We start from the raw sequence: 20,309 nt of genomic DNA, 5'->3' as shown, positions 1-20,309 counted from the left end.
TCACTGCTGTGGCCTCTCCCGTTGCGGAGCACAGGCTCCGGGCGCGCAGGCCCAGCGGCCATGGCTCACGGGCCCAGCCGCTCCGCGGCATGTGGGATCCTCCCAGACCGGGGCGCGAACCCGGTTCCCCTGCATCGGCAGGCGGACGCGCAACCACTGCGCCACCAGGGAAGCCCCTTGTGTTGGTTTTGATGGAATGTACTGTAGATATCTATTAAGTCCAAATGGTCTAATGTGTCATTTAATACCACTCTGTTGATTTTATGTCTAGATGATCTGCCCATTGATGTAAGTGGGGTGTTAAAGTCCCCTGCTGTTATTGTATTACTGTCAGTTTCTCTCTTTATGTCTGTTAATATTTGCTTTTTGTATTTAGGTGCTCATATATTGGGTACATATATGTTAATGAACGTTATAGCCTCTTTTTTTTTTTTTTTTTTGGCTGCGCTGTGTGGCTTGCGTGATGGTAGTTCCCTGACCAGGGATTGAACCTGCGCCCTCAGCAGTGAAAGTCCTAACCACTGGACTGCCAGGGAATTCCCATATATCTTCTTGTATTGATTCCTTTATTATTGTGTAATGTCCGTCTTTGTCTTTCGTTATAGACATTGTTTTAAAGTCTACTTTGTCTGATATGAGTATAGCTGCCTCAGCTTTCTTATCGTCTCCACTTGCTTGAAATATCTTTTTCCATCCCTTCATTTTCAGTCTGTGTGTGTCTTTAGCTCTGAAGTGAGTCTCTTATAGGCAGCATATAGATGCATCTTGTTTTTATATTCAATTAGCCACTTTTTGTCTTTCGATTGGAGCATTTAGTCCATTGACATTTAAAGTGATTATTGATAATATGTACTTTTTGCCATTTTGTTACTTTTTTTTGTAGTTCTTCTTTGTTCTGTTCTTCTGTTCATTTCTTTCCTTGTGGTTTGATGATTTTCGTTAGTAGTATTCTTGTGTTCCTTTCTCTCTAGCTTTTGTGTATCTCTTATAGGTTATTGATTTGTGGTTATCATGGTGTTCATATATGTTGACCTGTAAGTATATCTACTTGTTTTAAACTGATAATACTTAAGTTCAAAATACATTCTAAACAATTTATATTTTTCATTCCCCTCCCCCACATTTTGTTTTTGATTTCATATTTTACATCTTCATGTTTCTCCCTTAACTGTTTACTGTAGTTACAGTTGATTTTACAATTTTTGTCTTTCAGTTTTTGTGCTAGCTTATTTAAGTGGTTGATCCTCAGCCTTTACTATATATTTGCCTTTACTAGTGGGGTTTTTCCTTTCCTATAGATTTTTTTAAAAATTTATTTATTTAATTTATTTATTTTTGGCTGCATTGGGTCTTCGTTGCTGTGCATGGGCTTTCTCTAGTTGTGGCAAGTGGGGGCTACTCTTTGTTGCAGTGCCCGGGCTTCTCATTGCTGTAACTTCTCTTGTTGTGGAGCACAGGCTCTAGGCCTGCGGGCTTCTGTAGTTGTAGCACGTGGGCTCAGTAGTTGTGGTTCATGGGCTCTAGAGCGCAGGCTCAGTAATTGTGGCGCACGGGCTTAGTTGCTCCACGGCATGTGGGATCTTCCCGGACCAGGGCTCGAACCCGTGTCCCCTGAATTGGCAGGTGGATTCTTAACCATTGCACCACCAGGGAAGTCCCCTTTCCTATAAATTTTTACTTTTTATTGTAGCCTGTTCTTTTCCACTTAGAGAAGACTCTTTAACATTTCTTTTAGGGCCTGTTTAGTATTGATGAACTCTTTTAGTTTTTTGCTTATCTGAGAAGTTCTTTATCTTTCCATCAATTCTGAATGATAACCTTGTTGGTTAAAGTGTACTAGGTTGTAGGTTTTTCCCCTTTAACACAGTAAATATATCATGCCACTCCCTTCTGGCATGCAAAGTTTCTGCAGAAAAATCTGCTGATAGCCTTATAGGGGTTCCTGTATATATGACTCTTTGTTTTTCTCTGCTGCTCTTAGAATTCTCTCTTATCCTTCATTTTTGCCATTTTAATTATAACATTTCTTGGTGTGGGTCTCTTTGGGTTCATCTTGTTTGGGACTCTCTGAACTTCTTATACCTGGATATCTGCTTCCTTCTTCAGGTTCAGGAAGTTTTCAGCCATAATTTCATCAGATACCTTTTCAATCCTTTTCTCTGTCTCTTCTCCTGGAACCCCTATAATATGAATGTTGATATGCTTGATATTGTTTCAGAAGTCTCTAAAACTGTTCTCATTTTTTAAAAAAATCTGTTTTTTTCTTTGCTGTTCTGATTGGGTGATTTCTGTTATTCTACCTTCCAGATCACTTGTGCATTCTTTTCTATCAGCTAGTCTGCTGTTAATTCCTTCTAGTGTGTTTTTCATTTCAGTTATTGTATTTTTCATTTCTGACTGGTTCTTTTGTACATTTTCTAGTTCTTTTTTAAAATTCTCTCTGTGTTTATATATTTTTTTCCCTAATTTAGTTAGCATTCTTATTACTGATGTTTAGAACTCTCTATCTGGTAAATTAATTATTTCTCTTTCATTAGTTTTTTTTTCAGGGGATTTCTCTGGTTCTTTCATGTGAGACAGACTCTTCTGTCTTCTCATTTTACTTAACTTTCTGTGTTTCTGTGAAATTAGGTGAAACAAGTTACCTGTCCCAATCTTGATGGGGTGTCCTTGCGTGAGTGGCTTTGGTGCGAGAGCTGGATCGGACATGAGCATGAGTCACACCTTCCCCCAGGGTGTGCTCACAGCTCTCACCTTAGTGGGAGGTGGGGCTGGAGATGGAGGGGTTAGAGCTAGAGCCAGGTGTGAGCCAGAGCTTCTATGCTCAGTAGCCAGCACTACCCTGTTGGGAGCAGGGGTGTGTCTCAAGTTGCTGGAGCAAAAGCCCTGAGGGTTGGTTCCAAGCCAGTTCTGTTTCTTCTAAGTATGTGCTCGCCTCCCTCCCAGGACTGGCACCCTTGCCACCCTTGCCCAGTCTGCTGCCTTTGCATCTCCAGCAATAGCCACCCTCAGATGCAGTGTCAGGTCTGTTGCCCAAGTGTGCACTCTCCGTAGCAATGGCAGCCTTCACCCTAGTGGGGAGCTACACCAGAGTTAGAGGGACTGGAGTGGGTGCTTGCTGTGGGCCAGGTTGCATGCTGGGGTGGTCGCAGGAAACCAGCCAGTGCCCCGGGGTGGTTTCAGTCTGCTTCCTTTACTTTGTTTCCTGGAGTAGGCAAGTTTGTGCATGCTGTTCATCAGTGGAGCCCTCCTGTAAGTCCCACTGGTTTTCAAAGCAGCCAAGGGGACTCTTCTTCCTGGTGTCGGACTCCAGATCTGGAGTGCCCAATATGTGGTTTGAACCCCTCATTCCCCAGTGAGGATCTGTGAGCCCATGATTATCGCCCTCTTCTGTGTCCCCTCCTGTCGGCTTAGGTCCCAACGTAATTTCTTCTCCTCCCTTCCTGCCCTACTCCTTGTGGATCTTTCTTTGTAGTCTTGATTGTAGAAGAGTTTTTCTGCGCGTCTCCAGCTTGTTTTTAGTGAGAATTGCTCCACGTGTAGATGTGTTTTTTAAAAATTTATTTATTTATTTATTTGGCTGCACCAGGTCTTAATTGCCTCGTGTGGGATCTTCGGTTGTGGCATGTGGGATCTTTTAGTTGCAGCATGCGAACTCTTGGTTGCAGCAGGTGGTACCTAGTTCCCTGACCAGGGGTTGAACCTGGGCTCCCTGCATTGGGAGGACAGAGTCTTAGCCACTGGACCACCAGGGAAGTCCCATAGATGTATTTTTGATGTGTTCGTGGGGATGTGAGCTCATTGTCCTCCTACTGTGCTCATTGTCCTCCTACTCTGCCATCTTTTTTTTTTTTTTTACTCTGCCATCTTGATCTCTTCCCTCTCTTCCAACTTATTCTTTTTCAAGATTGTGTTGTGTATTATGTGGGTCTCTTGAGTTTCCATATGTTAGGATCAGTTTTTCAATTTCTACAAAGAAGCCAGCTGGGATTCTGATAGGGGTTTTTTTGAATCTTTGGATAAATTTGGACAGTATTGTCATCTTAACAGTGTTTTGTCTTCTGATCCGTGAACAACGAATGTCTTTCCATTTATTTAAACTTTTAATTTCTTCTAACAATGTTTTGTAGTTTTCATAGTATAAGTTTTGTTAAAGTCATTCCTAAGTATTTTATTCTTTTTCATGTGATTGTAGATGGAATTGTTTTCTTAATTTTATTTTTGGTTTGTTCATTTTTACTATGTAGAAATACCACTGATTTTTTTTAAAGTAAAAAAAATTTTCTTCTAGTTTTTTTGAGATATAATTGGTATATAGCACTGTATAAGTTTAGTGTGGACAGCATAATGATTTGACTTACATACATCATGAAACGATTATCACAGTAAGTTTAGTGAACGTCTATCATCTCATTTAGATACAAAATTAAAGAAATAGAAAAAAATTTTTCTTGTGATGAAAATTCTTAGGATTTTCATCTTTCTTAACAATTTTTATATATAATGTACAACAGTGTTAATTATATTTATCAAGTTGTACATTACATCCTAGTACTTATTTATCTTATAACTGGAAGTTTGTACCTTTGACTGCCTTCATCCAGTACCCACGACCCCTGCCTCTGGTAACCACAGATATGATCCCTTTTCCTGGTCTGCTTGATCCTGACAGGCTCCACTGTGCAAATGTTCATGAGTCCTTTTCTCAGAAATCCAAAGATGATCCTAACTAACAGCATCTACTTGCACCATCCTTCTCACATCCCTCCTGAACAGTAATGTTCGTTATTTCAGTCTCTTGCCAGTGACTTCTGATGTCCCAGCAAATGGCATTGTCCCCAGCAGTGCTGAAAAGATACTCTCGAGGGCCCAGCAGTGATATAGCCAACTAACGCAGAGTTGCTTGCACTCTGCTGGGTAGACCTTGAACAAGAGTGATGCCTCCAGGCAAGTGGTATGCTGTCCATCCAGCCCAGGCCAAGGCTTCAAGGGAGCGGGGACGCCTTCAGATGGTAAAGAAGGAAGAAGAGGATGAAAGCTACACTTCAGTGCCAGCTGCCAGACCACAGACACTCAATCGTCCTGGCCAGGAGCTGTTCCGCCAGCTCTTCAGACAGCTTCGCTACCATGAGTCTTCTGGGCCTCTAGAGACTCTGAGCCGGCTCCGGGAGCTCTGCCGCTGGTGGCTGAGGCCAGATGTTCTTTCAAAGGCCCAGATTCTGGAGCTGCTGGTCCTGGAGCAGTTCCTGAGCATCCTGCCAGGGGAGCTTCGGACCTGGGTGCAGCTGCATCACCCTGAGAGTGGTGGGGACGTTGTGGCCTTGCTGGAAGAGCTACAGAGGGACTTCGATGGGACACCATGGAGGGTGAGTGTGAGCAAGCGTGCGGTGCCCAGTGAACTCTGCCTGCTCGTGAGCCTGCTTGTGGGTGGGGGGTGGGCCTCTGAACCTTCAACATGGAGGAATTCAGGGGAAGTCTTCCCTTCTCATTCCCATGGCACCTGAGCAGCTAAGAACTCGACCCTAAGCAAAGGACCATTTAGCAGGCAGCCCTTCCCTCTTTCCCAGAGGAATATAAGCTCCAGGAAGAAGAGAGTCTGCAAGTATCCATAAACAGTAATGAGGTTTTGGACACATTGACTTGCAGTGCATAAAGTACATCTCCACATACCTAACTTGACTTGTACTGACCTGTAAAGTGGGGGTGGTATCTCTTGCTCGTACATGGGAGAATTAGCGTCAGGATCCTTGGCTTCTAAGTACATCTTGAGACCTAGAAGAGCAGTCTACACAAACCATGTTACTTCTTTCTTAGTAAACTGTTGAGGATTTGTTTTTTGTGGGGGAGATGGGGAAGAAGAGTGGTGAGGGGCAGCCCAGGGCTAGGAAATTGGAAGATTGCAATTTTAGACTGCATTCCACAACCTCGGTGTTCTTGCCAACATTGTGGTACCTTCAGAGCCTCAGTTTATTGAAAACAAAATGGAAAACTGATCTAACAATGAGAATTTGTTCGTTACATATTTGAGTGCCTACCATGTGCCCAGCCCTAGGCTTGGTGCTGGGAAACAGAGCTGACAGTCCCAGTGCAGGCAGTAGAGCAGTGGGTCAGTTAAAGTGCACTCTGCGTGCCCCTCTGCCCCACTCAGGCCAGCCTCTCAATACTTCTCCGTACCTTTGAGGTTTTTTTTTTTTTAAAGAGCATTTATCATTTTTGTAGGCTTTTTAAAAATTTTATAAAGTATGTGTAATTCTACATGTATGATTCATGCATAAATGAAAGTTACTTTTAAGATTTCTGAAACATATTTGACATACTTCTCCCCTAAATTTAATATAAAAATTAGATCAATCAGTTAAAACATCTGAACATAGTCTACCAGCAATAAATGGTAGCAAATATTAAATAAGATAACCTTTTGCCCAACATTGGGTAATATTTTTTAAAATCTAAAAGAACATTTATAATTTTTACCAAAACCATGAGTTGTTCAAAATGACCTAAAGATAACTTTTAAAGCAAATAAGGTACATAGTAGGTACAAAATTGTGGCTTGGGTATATTCAAGTCAGTCAAGAGCTAGGTGTGTGGTTTAAAAATCCATGAAAACATTGCCGAACGAGCGGAAAGGGCCTACCTGGTTGAAAGCTAGCTAGAAATTAGAAAACAAAAAACAGAGCCTGGAAAAAAGCCTACCAGATTCTAAAAAATGAACAGAAATGCTCAAGATGCATATAAATTATAGTTTATCAAAATTACCAAAATGTGAGAAACAGGGGCTTGAGAAAGTTTGTCCTTAAACTCATTTGTCTATGCTTCCATATTTTTATTGTTTCTTTATTCTCCCTTTGGTAGGATTTGGGAGGAACAGGAGATAAATTGCTGTGATCACTTTATCTTCTTCAGTCTATAGCTCGGTATAAAGTACTTAATGGCCTCAGGCTAAGATTCGTCCATATCAGTGTAGAGAATGTCTTGGCCACAGGACCAGAAAAACCTGAAGTTCACTGGCTGTAGCTTCCTATACTCACTTTTGCATGGTATCAGGGATAGCCTTGCCTCCAGAAACGACTGTTTGAAGTCCCAGCACAGAGACCGCCTTTCTCCAGGTCTCTGCTTGGATGGGCACCTCCCTGTTTTTGCACCTGAGACTTTTTCTTCTGTGATTCCATAGCTGACACTCACAGTTAGCATTGTCTCTCTAGTGGTGTTGCTATTTTAGTCAGGTTTATAGTCTGGGAGCCTTCCTGCCTCTTTGAGGTCACTTTGCATATCATTACCTAGAGCACTGCCTGATACTTGATAGATGTTATATGACTGCATCTCTGCTGTGAACCATTATCAGTTTAACTCTCAGGGATAAATTTCTTTTCTTATTTCTAAGTTCCTGGCTGGGGGTGGGGGCTGAGGGCTAGTGGGGAGGTATCCTGCAGCACCTGAGGCCTGACAGCAGTGCTGTCACTGGCTTGCCAGTTGCTTTCCTATGTCAGGCAGGAATCTGGCTCCACCTGTCTCCCCATGGCCCGCATTAGAGCCCAGGGAGGTGGAGGGGTGAGGGGATCCTCCCTGGGCTTTCTATTCCTCCTTTTCCCTCTGCCTGTAGGTAATAAAGGGCCCAGCTCACCGTTCCCTGGGCCTCTACCTTTTAGAGATTGGCCATGTGGCTTGTTCTATGAGTTTGCTTTCTGATTCCCACAAGGATCCTCTCACAACATTTTCTTCTTGCCAGGACCCAGCCCCTGCCCAGAGCCCAGATGTGCATTGGATGGGCACAGGAGCCCTGCGAGCCGCACAGATATGGCCCCCTGCTTCACCTCTCAGGAGCGGCTCGGCTCTGGGGGACCACCTGCAGCCTCCCTATGAAATAGGAGTGCGTGACTTCCTGGCTGGGCAACCCGGTACTTGCCGCCTGGCTCTAAGACCCCAGCCTATGCCACACTTCCCGAATTTCCTATAATGTTGTCTTTTCACCTTCTGTCCTCTCACGAGAATCCCTTCTGTCCTGGCCTTGAGCTCTGTGTCCTTTCTCTCCTGTGACCCATGTCTACCTAGCTTCTCCTCCCATTGTATCCCCCACTTCCTGACCCCAGCAGACACTGGGGAAATGTGAAATGGGTGTTTAAAACAGTCCATACCTGCCTGTGGGCCCAGGAGTCCTCCATGTGGTGGGAAGAGTGGGCTTCTCAGTGGGATACCAGAGCTGGGCTGCCCTGTCTCATGACTCTTTCTTCTTCAGATCCTCCTGCTGCACAGGTTCCTGCCCTTTCCCAGAGAGAGGGATGCTCAGGAGACCTGGTGACAGTCCAGCCTCAGGTGAGCCACAGGACCTTCGGTCCTTCCTGATGTCCCACCGTTGCTGCCTAATGGGGTGGCTGTAGCTCCCCCCGTCCTGTGTCTTTTTGTCCAATGACCTCACATCCCGAGACGCATGTCCCAGAGACCAGATTATCCCCCAGGAGCCCAGAGCTCTTCTGCTGGGTGATGATCTTCTCTTCCCCCTGTATCAGATCCATCCTGTACTCACTCAGAGCCAGCCTCATTCCCCTGCCCCCTCCTAAAAGCTGGGAGTTGTGGACTGGCTCTAAGGCATAGGACCGTGTTTTTTCAGGAGGCTGTGACTTTCAAGGATGTGGAGGTGACCTTTTCCCAGGATGAGTGGGGATGGCTGGACGCTTCTCAGAGGAACCTGTACAGGGATGTGATGCTAGAGAATTATGGGAACGTGGCTTCTTTGGGTAAGGCGTTGATATCCCCATGCTTCTACCTACCTCTACTTCTGCCTTCTTAGTTTTCATTATGGTGCATAGAAAGGGGCCTGACCTGGGTTTAGGTCCTGTCTCTCTAACTACTAACCAAATCACTTAATCTTAATGCCTGTCATGCTGAGTTAATATAAAGATTAAAAGTCATATGTGCCAAGTTCCTAGTCCATTTAGGCATCCAAAAAAAAAGTTGGCTGATATAACCAGTTGACTTGTCATGTGGTTCTGGAGAATGCTAGCAATCCTTTTGTCTGTGGCTTCTCTCAGCCTCTCTTGTCTCTGCCTAGAGCTGTCAGAAATTCCTGTCTAGGCCTCCTGTCCTAACTTCCTCCACCTGGCTCCCTGGCTTTCGCTCCTCCCTACCAGGAGCTCAGGCCTGAGAGGGTCCTGGAGAGTAGTTCTGTGTGATTCATCTACCTTCCATTCACATCCCATTTTCTTCTCTTCTGCAGTGGGGCCATTCACCAAACCTGCTCTGATCTCCTGGTTGGAGGCAAGGGAGCCGTGGGGCTTGAATGTCCAGGGAGCTCATCCTAAGGGGAGTCCAAGTGCTGCCCCTGCAGGTGAGTTCCAGAGAACTGACCAGGTCTTGCTCCTCCCGCATCTACTCTCCTCTTTCTTAAGGTGTTTTATACTAAGTAAATCATGGGGAGCTTACTCCATTGTTTGCTGGAAGGAAGATCGTTAGCAGTGTTGCTAAGAAGTACTGGGTGCCTGGGCTTCTCCCCTCCAGACTGGCCTATTAGACGTTGGTTTCTGGTCCTGCCCCTTCCCCAGCAGCCCTCTCAGTAACAGCTCTTGCCCACTGGAGGGCTTCACTGTCCTTGTCAATTCACTGATGCTCCTCCTCAGCCCTGTGCTGCTCTCCCCTTCCCGCTCTCCCCTTCCCGCTCCTAGGATCCCTCGTCCCACTCCTGCTGCTCCTCTCTGCTTGGTCCTTCCCCCGTGGTAGGCTTGACCTCTAGCCCTTGCAGCCAGTCCTCCTAAGAGCCCCACCTCTCAGCTCTTGGAGACGTTCCTATCATGCTCTGTGTCATGATTCCTCTCCCCTCTCTTGCTGTTTAACACCCCCTTCTCAACCCTTTTTGTTTTTCACCTGGATGTGTACAGCTAGCTGCTGTACCCGTCTTGCTTCTCCTCTCCCTTTTCTGTCGTCTGGAATACTCTTCCGTGTCTTGCCTTATCCCTGACTATTTTGTAAAGGTATTGGCAGTCAGGCAAAAGCCTCACCACCTAAGTTCATGACATTTTTTGGTCCCTTGGTGCTTTCTGCAGTTCCGAGTATGGGAAAAGAAAACATTCTCTTTCCCTTTTTTTTTTTTTTTTTTTGGCCACACCTAGTGGCTTGTGGGATCTCAGTTCCCCGACCAGGGATTGAACCCAGGCCACGGCAGTGAAAGCCCGGAATCCTAACCACTAGGCCACCAGGGAACTCCCAAGAGTACATTCTCTTATGTTTTATTTGTGTCAGGAGATGAGCTCCATGTGAAAACAGACAAGTTCATCTTAAAACATGAACCTTTGGAAGAAGCTATGCCATCAGGATGTCATGGTGCAGCAAATGTTTCTGAGGGAACAGGGCTCAGAGAATCTTTTGCACAGAAGAGCAGGTTAAAGGAGCAATGTGGAAACCCCATACAAGTGAGAGTTAAGAAAGAAGAGACCAATTCCAGCCACAGGACAGGAAAAGACTGTGAAGAATCGGGAAGAAGTAACAGTCTTCATCTAAAACATATTACATGTTTGAGAGGACCCAGAAGAAAGCAGTCCCTTAAACATGGCTATGGCAAACACTTCAGAGGGAGTTCATACCACTGTGATTACAAGGAATATGGGAAAGGGCTCAGACGCGTGATTGGCGGGTTTAGCCTACATCAGAGAATTCATGCTGGACTGAAAGGGAAGGCAAAGGATGCGCACGGGAAGGACTTCAGCCTTAGTTCTCATCACCAGCACGGGCAGAATCTTCACGTGGTGGGGACATCGTATAAGTGCAGTGACTGTGGGAGGACCTTCAGTCATAGCTCCCATCTTGCATGTCATCAGCGACTTCACACTCAAGAGAAGCCGTTTAAATGTAGGGCCTGTGGGAAAGCCTTCAGGTGGAGCTCGAACCGTGTGCGACATGAGAAAATTCACACTGGGTTGAAACCTTATAAATGCAGTTTATGTGACAAAGCTTTCCGACGCATGTCTGCCTACCGCCTGCACCAGGAAACTCATGCTAAGCAGAAATTTCTTGAATCTAATCAGGATGCAGAAGCTCTCACTTGTGGCTCAGGGTTTGATCATCATTTGAGAGACCAAAGTGGGGAGAAACTCTTTGACTGCAGCCAGTGTAGGAAATCCTTCCATTGTAAGTCATATGTTCTTGAACATCAAAGGATTCACACCCAGGAGAAACCCTATAAATGCACCAAATGTAGGAAAACATTTAGGTGGAGGTCAAACTTCACTCGTCACATGAGAGTGCACCAGGAAGAGAAGGTCTGTGATCTAGACAAATGTAGAGAAGACTTTAGGCAGACCTCCAACTACAGTCAGCCCCAGAGTGCCCCCACTGTGGAGAAAGCTCTTTTGTGTCAGCAGTGTGGGAAGACCTTTAATCGAAAGAAAGCTCTCATTGATCATCAGAGAATTCACACAGGCGAGAAACCATACCGATGCAGCGAATGTGCAGAAGAGTTTCCTCATAGGTCAGCCTTTATCGTTCATAAGAGGCAGCATGCTGTTGAAAGAAAGCCTGAGGACGCGCCATCGTTTAGTCAGGACAGAGCATTCCAAGTTCCTCAAAGCAGTCACACCACAGAGGAACCCTACAAATGCAGCCAGTGTGGTAAAGCCTTCCGTAATCACTCATTCCTCCTTATCCATCAGAGAGTTCATACCAGAGAGAAGCCTTATAAGTGCAGGGAGTGCGGGAAGTCTTTCAGATGGAGTTCTAACCTCTCCCGACATCAGAGGATTCACTCTTTGGGAAAACCGTATGAGTACCACGAAAGTGAAGATGCTCCAAATCTGCAGTCACAAATCCTCACTGGTGCAAAACCTTTTTGGTGCCAGGAATGTGGGAAAAGCTTTACACGTAAAAGAAGTCTTTTAGATCATAAGGGAATACACAGTGGAGAGAAGCGCTATAAATGTAATCTGTGTGGGAAATCTTATGACAGAAATTACCGCCTTGTTAATCATCAGAGAATCCACACGAAAGAGAGACCATTTAAATGTCAGTGGTGTGGGAAAGATTTCATTGGAAGACATACTCTCTGTATTCATCAGAGAAAACACACCAGAGTGGCCCAGTCTGAATGCAGTGTGGCTGGGTTGTCTTCTCGCCAGGATACAGGGGTGAGTTTACAGGAATTAAAACCAAGTGAGGAGAAGCCTCTTGAAGATTGTGAGAAAACTTGTGATCAGAACTCCAGACTCACTGGGCTCCAGGACATACCCACTGGGAGAAAGTGCCACAAATGTATCACGTGTGGGAAAACTTTTAGCAAGAGCTCACAACTCATTAGCCACAAGAGATTTCATACTCGAGAGAGGCCCTTCAAATGCAGAGAGTGTGGGAAGACCTTCAGGTGGTCTTCAAATTTGGCTCGGCATATGAAAAACCATACTAGAGATTAGCTTGGGGTCTGACAGTGTGGGGAGGGGGTCCTGGCTACCCTGCTAGAGAACCCCTGATTGTAGGCAGTGTGGGGCAGACCTTCACAGAGGGCCCAGCCCTTTCTATTTTGGAAGCTAGTGGCAGAGAATCCTGAGGATTCAAAAATGCAGGGCAGGCACCCCCATCATACTGCTGGAAAATGAGATGCTGGGGAAGAGCAGCAGCGTGTTCCAGAAGGAGGCTTGGGCCCCTAGGAGTGGTCTTTGCACAATGGCCTGGAGCTCCCCCAGCCAGATCTCCTTCTATAACTCTAAAGGGAGACACCATTGCCCTTCTTGGTTCAACAGAATGTCTGTGGCATGGTGGGCTGTGGCTGTTGGGAAGGGGCCAGTTGGATTCTAAGTTTCCCTTTGAGTTTGGCTTGTGATGGTGCCTAGTCGGTTTGACCTTAAAAGCACCAGCAGCAGCAAGAACTAGTCTCTCCAATGCCTCCAGGGGAGTTCTGGCTGTGGCTTCAGTCTTCACAGTTGACTTTGGATATTTGCCATGGGCGTAGAGTTGTCTCAGCTGCGAGTGGAGAACAGGGTACTGGGCTTGATCACCTGGAGAATGAAGCTCGACCAGTGCCCCATCGCCATCTCCATCCCACAGGCCTGTATGGGCAGCAGCGGTTCATCTGCTAAACAGAAATGTGCTGAGCATCTCTCATGTGCCAGGTACTGTTGTGTGTGCCAGAGACCCAGCAGTGAGTGGAACAAAAAAATCTGCCATCTTGGATCTTTACAGACAATAAACAAATGAGATATATATAGTATTTTGGATGATGATATGTGTTGTGAACAAAATGAATCAGAGTAGAGTGAGAGGTAATGCTGGATTGGGAGGTAGGTTGAGATTTTAAATGGGCTGGTCAGAGAGGGCCTCAACTGAGAAGGTGAGATTTGAATAAAGACCCAAAGGAGATCATGGAGGAAGCCCTGTAGGTCCCTAGATGCTACATAGGACCCTTCACAGGAGGTAGGGTCTTGTCTGGTCTCCTAGGGAATGGCAAGTAGGCCCCTGAGCCAGAGTGGAGTGAGCCAGCTGGAAGTGAGGAACCCAGAAAGGTGGAGGGCCAAGGCGCATGAGCATCGTGGGTACTCACTGGGGCTTGGCTACCTCAAAGGGAGGCAGGGGGCTTTTGGACAGTTTTGAGTTGAGGATTATTGTGGTCTGAATCTGGACCCTTATAGAATGTAATTCAGATTCAGAGTCGCATGTGTTGAGGGCCCAGGGTCATGGCAAGGGCCTTGGAGTTGTCAGATCTGCATTCCAGGCTTGGTGTGTCACTTCTTGGCAGGATGATCTTGAGTGAGTCACTGAACATCAGCATCTATTTCCTTGTGTGTGAAATTAGAGTAGCTGGCTATGCTACCTGGCTATTGGGATTGGTGAAAAGAAGGCTTGGTTTACTAAGATTCTGGGTTAGGGGTCTGATCTCTAGACCAGAGCCTTCACAGAGCTGCAGCTCCCGTGTCAGTTGATGCTACAAGCACAGAAATACTCCTTTACTGTCTATATTTTTAATCCTCCTACTCCTTGTGTGCCACCTGGTACCTCATAGAGTTCCTGCCCCAATAGGGGTGTTTCTACTGCCATTTTTATAAAATGATATATGTTTATTTTTAAACATTCAAATCAAATTTTAAAAACTAAATGGAGTAAATATCAACAGAAATCCCTCTATACTGAGGTAAGCCTTGACTATTTGGGGATAGTGCTGATGCAGTCTGTTCAGTAACCTGAGTTTTAAAATAATTTTAATTATGTAAGTAGTATGTGATTATTATAGAAATATTAGTAAATACAGATCAGCTAAAAGGAAAAGTCTGACTACTTGGAGCTAACTACTAAACATTTTGGTGTAATCAGTGTTGGGTTTAACTTCATTGCCCTTGCCTGAATGCCCCTGGGCGGACCTGCCTTGTGCTGTCTCCCTTCACCTTCATGCAGAGTGCCACACTCCTGTCCAAGCTGGCCCAGGTCCTCACTCTTTTAAGTCTCAGTCTTCCCTGACCTGTGTGCCTCTAAGCCCTCTCCCCAGGTCCCACCTCTCCTAATGCCTGTATGTTGCTCTGTTAGGTGTTGTCTGGGTTTCCAAAAGTTATTCCCACTACTGCAGCCAGACCAAGTACTTTGGAAGCCAGGTTTGGGTGCTTATTTATCCTTTGGCTGGGCAGAGTAGATTTTGCACAAAGTTGCCTCTTTTAAGGAATGTAGAACTGGATTTATTATTTCAGCTAAGTCAGGATTGGAAGTTTTTGAAGGGGTCTGTGAGTGAAATGTTGACTAGAGACCGCCCACAAGTGCGCCTGCTAATTGGGAGCCCAGCCATGGGTGGTTCCGAGTCATAGGGCGCTCAGACAGTTTTTGACTGCCCCAGCTATCAGTGCTCACCTCACACCCCATCCTGGCCTGGAGAACATACCCCTTATTCCAGCCCTGCCTCACCTTCTCTCCGCTTCCTAGGAAGAACTGAAGTTAGGGCTGGCGGGAGCCAGTTGGGCTGGGACTCCATGGAGAGGAGTGGGTATCAGGAGGTCTTTCAGGCAGGTGTTCAGTGTGGTCGGTCTCACCCTTGCTGACAGAGACTGTCAGCCCAGACAGAGGCATGTGCAGAGAAGAAAGCGCCGGAAATGTAAATTGATATGGACCGTCTTACACTCACAAAGTTGGCAAATTTTTAAAAGCCATTGTGTGGGTAAGTGTATGGCACATGGGAACTCATGGCCATGGGAGTGGAAATTGTGACAACTACCGTGCCAAGCAATTTGCAACATCTTGTAAAATTGTGTGTACTCTACCACTTAGAATTCTACTCTTGGATAAACCCTAGAATAACTCCATGTGAAGAAGGAAATGTGTATATGACTTCATTGCAGCACTGTGTAGATAGTAAGACTGGGAGAAGCCTAAATTTCCATCAACAGAAGAACGGGTAAATAAATGGGTTGTTTGGTACTTTGGGAAGTGAACATGAAAGAGCTAGAGTTACATCTGTCAACACAGATGAATCAAAAATGATGCTGAGAAAGTTGCGGAAGCTACGAATACCATTTATGTAAAGTTAAACATACTGTGTATCTGTGGGCACATTATTTAAACTTACTTGTGTTTCACTTTTTCTGTAAAATGAGATAGTAGTGCCAACCTCACAGGGTGATGGGGGGAGGGGGACAGTTAATGAATTAATGCATGTAAAGTGCTTAGAATAGTGGCTGGCATGTAAGCCTTGTTGGCATATAGTAAACAGTGTTACTGTTTTATACAATAATATATTTCCTGTGGATTCAAATTATATGAAGTGAAGAGTGTAAAATCATGTGTTAGAATGAGGTGTGAAAGCCATGCTCTGCCTTCCCAGAGCAGGAGTTTCTGATGAAATCATGGAGGGTACATGGAGGCTTCAGTTGTGTTTTATTTCTTTTAAGAAGTTGATGTAGATGGGTCAGCATGTTGATTTAATGGGATAAGTGGTGGGTTCTTTTTTAACTGTTTGTTTAAAATATCTCAAAATAAAAATATTTTTGAGCATGGGCTCTGCCATTTTATGATTTTATAGAAATCCTGGCTCTGCCATTTATGTGATGTTTCTTAGAGCAAGACACTCCATCTCTCAAGGCTTCAGGTTCCTCACCTGCAAAAATCAGGAGCAACACAGAAGGCTCTTAGTAAAGGAGTGGTTAAACAGGTCTGATACATCTATGATAGAGAACTGGGCAGCAGTTAAAAAGAATGGGAATGTTCTCCATGTATTGACACATGATCCCCAAGGCCTGCAGTTTATAGGAAATTATAAGCTCCATTTCCTTTCATTCCTCCTTGTCTAAAAATAACAAGTGATGCCAGAAGCTGTAGCCTTATAAGTTTAATGAAGAAGTGGGAGCCTGTGAATGGAAGATGCCTAGTCATCCATTCCACTTTTTTAGGTTGGTGAGTAATACCAACTGCCCCACCTTTTAAGTTAATGCTAACCCAGCTAAGAAGAGCAAAGAGGTTTTGTGTCAGCAGGTTCTTGTCAGGAGCCAGAAACCATATGAGTTAATTTAACAAAAAACTTGTAAAGAATTGTTCACTAGATCTGTCTAAATAACTATAAAGGCAAAAAGAGAAGGCTAAGGTATCATGGAGGAAGTAAGTATGAGAAGGAGCTACCACCCAGGACTGGAGGAGCTGTGATATAATCTGGCCTCATTTTGGATGTTTGACCACTGACAGCTTTCAAGCCCTGTCCCCATTTTGCCTCACATCTGGGCAAGCTGATAAGAAATCCCAAGAACACCCTCTCAGCTCTGAAGGGGAAGTTTATGCAAATCCTGGCCTTTTTTTGTTGCACTGGAATCCTCACCCCTAACCACAATAAAAACCAGAGCCACTCACCCCTCCTTTATCAAGGCAAACCAACTGGCTTTGGTACCTGTCCTGCTCTCCCCACAGAGCCTCATTATATGAATAATAAACTTTTTCATAACCTCTTGATGTGTGTGTTATCATTATAGTTTCAACATCTGAACCAGTTTGGGGTGGTGGTATCATATTGATCCCGCCTCCACAGGGCAAGATACAAAGCAGAAACAAGGAGATACGGTTAGAATCGTTAAAAGGTTAGACATTGGAAGAGAGCCCCTGTGGAACTGAGCTCAGACCTATGAGGAGGAGAGCACTCCTGGGCTGGGGCTAGTGTCTGAACTCGGGGGAAGGGCCCCATGTAGGCAAAACTGCAAGCTGGACTCTGCTGCTACCAGAAGGAATTGCCACTGCTGGGGTGAAGAAGCTTTGGGAACAGGAAGCAATGCCCACAAAAACCAGGAAGGAACAAGCCCTCTCTTCCTCCTTGTATTAGGATTCTCCAGAGAATCAATCAATAGAAAAAATATATATGAAGAGAGAAAGAACAAGGAATTGGCTCATATGATTATAGAGGCTGGCAAATTCAGAATCTGCAGAGTGGGCCAGCAGGTTGGAGACCCAGGAGAGCCCATGTTCCAGTTCCACCCAAAGGCTGTTTGCTGTAGAACCTGGAAGAGCTGAGGTTGCAGGTGAAGTCCGAAGGCAGTCTGCTGGAGAATTCTTTCTTGCCTGGGTTGGCCAGTCTTTCTGTTCTATTCTGGCTGATTAGAAGAGGCCTGCCCTCATTATGGAGGGTAATCTATTTCACTCACAGTCCACCAGTTTAAATGTTAATCTCATCCAAAAAACACCCTCACAGAAATACCCAGAATAACATCTGACCAAATGTCAGTGGCTCAGACAAGTTGACACACAAAATTAATCATTACACTCCTCCAACATTGCAGCTTTCCTCTTGCATTCCTTGATTGCAGAACCTAATGGAGCCAGCGGGCAAAGCAGAGATGTGGATTGCAGAATTCAACCCCATCATCACAAAACATCTATAGGAGGGCAGGTTTGAAGCAGAGAGACAATAAGCTAAAAAAATTTGTGACTTTAACAAAACATAGCAGAATCCCAATTTGCCTCAAATGGAGCAGTGACTTGGATAAACCCCCAGCAGAGCACAGGGGAAACCAGACAGCGAAGTCCTGTAGCCCTGCATTTGAGAAGAATCTTCCAATTAAAAAGACAAGGATGCCTCCATTTAACTTCATGGTTGAGCTGTCTTTGTTGCCCAAATGACCTGGGAGCACATCAGTTCGTGCCTTTCACAATTAAATCTGTATAAGTTAGGTAAGGCAAGGAGAATGTATGCATCTAGGTCTACTGGTTAAGATTCATAGGCTATTAATGTTGTTTCAACAGATGGGTTACTATTTGTGTGAATCAAAGAATCTGATAAATATACTGGGTAGAGGTAGAAAAAATTTGTCTAAGTATGGATGTTTTCCCTCTGCAACTTTAGGTTTGAATGAGAGCAGAAAACAGACTGCCTGCCCTCAGATACATCATTGTGGTTTATTTAAAATGGCTGTGGAAGATTCTCCCTTGCTGAGAAAGAGTCCAGGGATTCATTATGTACATAAACCAATACTAAATATTGAAGTCAGCAACCCAAGAGAAATATACTTTTAGATTAGTGCAAACATTTCCACATACTAGTTGTACACATGAATCTTATTCATATAGAAATATAAAGTTGTTGGGAAAATCCACAAGTTTTCCTTCTTTTTGGTCCATTTACAATTAAAATAATTATATACATTTAAGGTTCTATCATCAGATCCACAGCTGAGAAGCTCATTCTACCAAGGTGCAGTCTAATGTGAACATAAGCAGTAACTTTTATATGTTAAAAAAGAGAAACAAGTAGCAGTTATACATAAGAAGAAAGTCTGGTTGGAGTCCTAAGAGCAAGCATGGTGGCTACAGTGTCATCAGAAGGAGCTATGTTAGGTAAGTAGAAAGTCTTACTACTATGATTTTAATTGTATGAGGTGGATTGAAGAATGTTCCAATTGGTAAGCCTTGGTCACTAGTACTAGAATAATCCAATGTCCAATAACAGGTGGTGTTTTCCTGTCCTCAAATGTGTCATTCACACGCTATGAAGCTTCAACCGTAGGATGACTTTTAACTTATCATTGGTCACATTAGTTGGAGCTGGCAATCATTCATTCATGGGAATCTTTTTTTTTTTTTTTTTTGGCCGCATATGGCTTGTGGGATCTTGGTTCCCTGACCAGGGATCAAACCTGGGCCCTCGGCAATGAAAGTGCAGAGTCCTAACCACTGGACAACCAGGGAATTCCTGGGAATCTTTTTTTTTTAAATTGAGGCAACATTGGTTTATAACATTATATAAGGTTCATGTGTACAACACTATAATTCTGTATATACTACATTGTGCTCACCACCAAAAGTCTAGTTTCTATCCATCACCATACAGTGATTGATTATAATAAGTAATTATAATTCAATCCAGGAGAAAAATTCCTCCTCCCCACCCCCACTGGATACTTTTTTTTTTTTAAGTCCTTTTTAAAAAATGTTTGGTAGAATTCACCAGTGAAGGCATCTGGTCCTGGACTTTTGTTTTTTGGGAGTTTTTTGATTACTGTTTAAAATCTTGCTAGTGATCAGTCTATTCAGATTTTCTAATTTTTCATGATTCAGTCTTAGAAAGTTATACTATTTAAGAATTTATCCATTTCTTCTAGGTTGTCCAATTTGTTGGTGTATAGCTGTTCGAACTAGTCTCATAATCCCTTGTATTTCTGTGGTATCTGTTGTACTTCTCCTTTGTTTCTGATTTATTGAACCTTTTCTTTTCTGATTTATTGAACCTTTTCTTTTTTTGTGAGTCTAGCTAAATGTTAATATTGTTTATCTTTTCAAAGAACCAGCTCTTAGTGTCATTGATCTTTTCATTCTCTTTTTAACTCTACTTCATTTATTTCCACCCTGATTTTTATCATTTCCTTCCTTCTACTGACTTTGGGCTTCATTTGTTCTTTTTCTAGTTCCTTTAGGTGTAAGGTTAGGTTGAGATTTTTCTCATTTCTTGAGGTAGGCCTGTATTGCTATAAACTTCCCTGTTAGTACTGCTTTCACTGCATCATAGATTTTGGTATGTCATATTTTTATTTTCATGTGTCTTGGTATTTTCTAAAAACAAATATATTTATTTATTTTTGGCTGCATCAGGTCTTCATTGCTGCATGTGGGCTTTCTCTAGTTGCAGCAAGTGGGGGCTAGTCTTTGTTGCGGTGCGCAGGCTTCTCATTGCAGTGGCTTCTCTTGTTGCAGAGCACGGTCTCTAGGCGTGCGGGCTTCAGTAGTTGTGGCACTCAGGCTCAGTAGTTGTGGCTCGTGGGCTCTAGAGCGCAGGCTCAGTAGTTGTGGCGCACGGGCTTCATTGCTTCGTGGCATGTGGGATCTTCCTGGACCAGGGCTCGAACCCATTTACCCTGCATTGGCAGGCAGATTCTTAACCACTGCAC

The 20,309-nt window shown here is 44.3% G+C and overlaps 1 protein-coding gene across 6 annotated transcripts in view; it reads left to right on the top strand.

Moving 5' to 3' along the window:
- The window catches only part of ZNF445 (zinc finger protein 445), a 54,011-nt gene extending 37,158 nt beyond the window's left edge, over positions 1-16,853 (top strand). For 4 of the 6 annotated variants that reach the window (XM_028478833.2, XM_024132204.3, XM_028478834.2 and 1 more), the window contains exons 2-7: positions 4,795-5,366; positions 7,730-7,898; positions 8,237-8,313; positions 8,609-8,735; positions 9,215-9,325; positions 10,234-16,853. In XM_028478833.2, the coding sequence (XP_028334634.1) occupies positions 4,938-5,366; positions 7,730-7,898; positions 8,237-8,313; positions 8,609-8,735; positions 9,215-9,325; positions 10,234-12,392 (3,072 nt within the window). In that variant the 5' untranslated portion in view covers positions 4,795-4,937 and the 3' untranslated portion in view covers positions 12,393-16,853. Of the gene's footprint in view, positions 1-4,794; positions 5,367-7,729; positions 7,899-8,236; positions 8,314-8,608; positions 8,736-9,214; positions 9,326-10,233 lie in introns of those variants that run through there. The other 2 variants (XM_024132205.3, XM_007123947.4) reach the window with 2 other exon arrangements.
- The last annotated feature ends 3,456 nt before the right edge of the window (positions 16,854-20,309 follow it).

Source organism: Physeter macrocephalus, chromosome 18, assembly GCF_002837175.3.
Source record: "Physeter macrocephalus isolate SW-GA chromosome 18, ASM283717v5, whole genome shotgun sequence".
Classification (NCBI taxonomy): domain Eukaryota; kingdom Metazoa; phylum Chordata; class Mammalia; order Artiodactyla; family Physeteridae; genus Physeter; species Physeter macrocephalus.
This window is presented reverse-complemented; position numbering and strand designations above follow the sequence as displayed.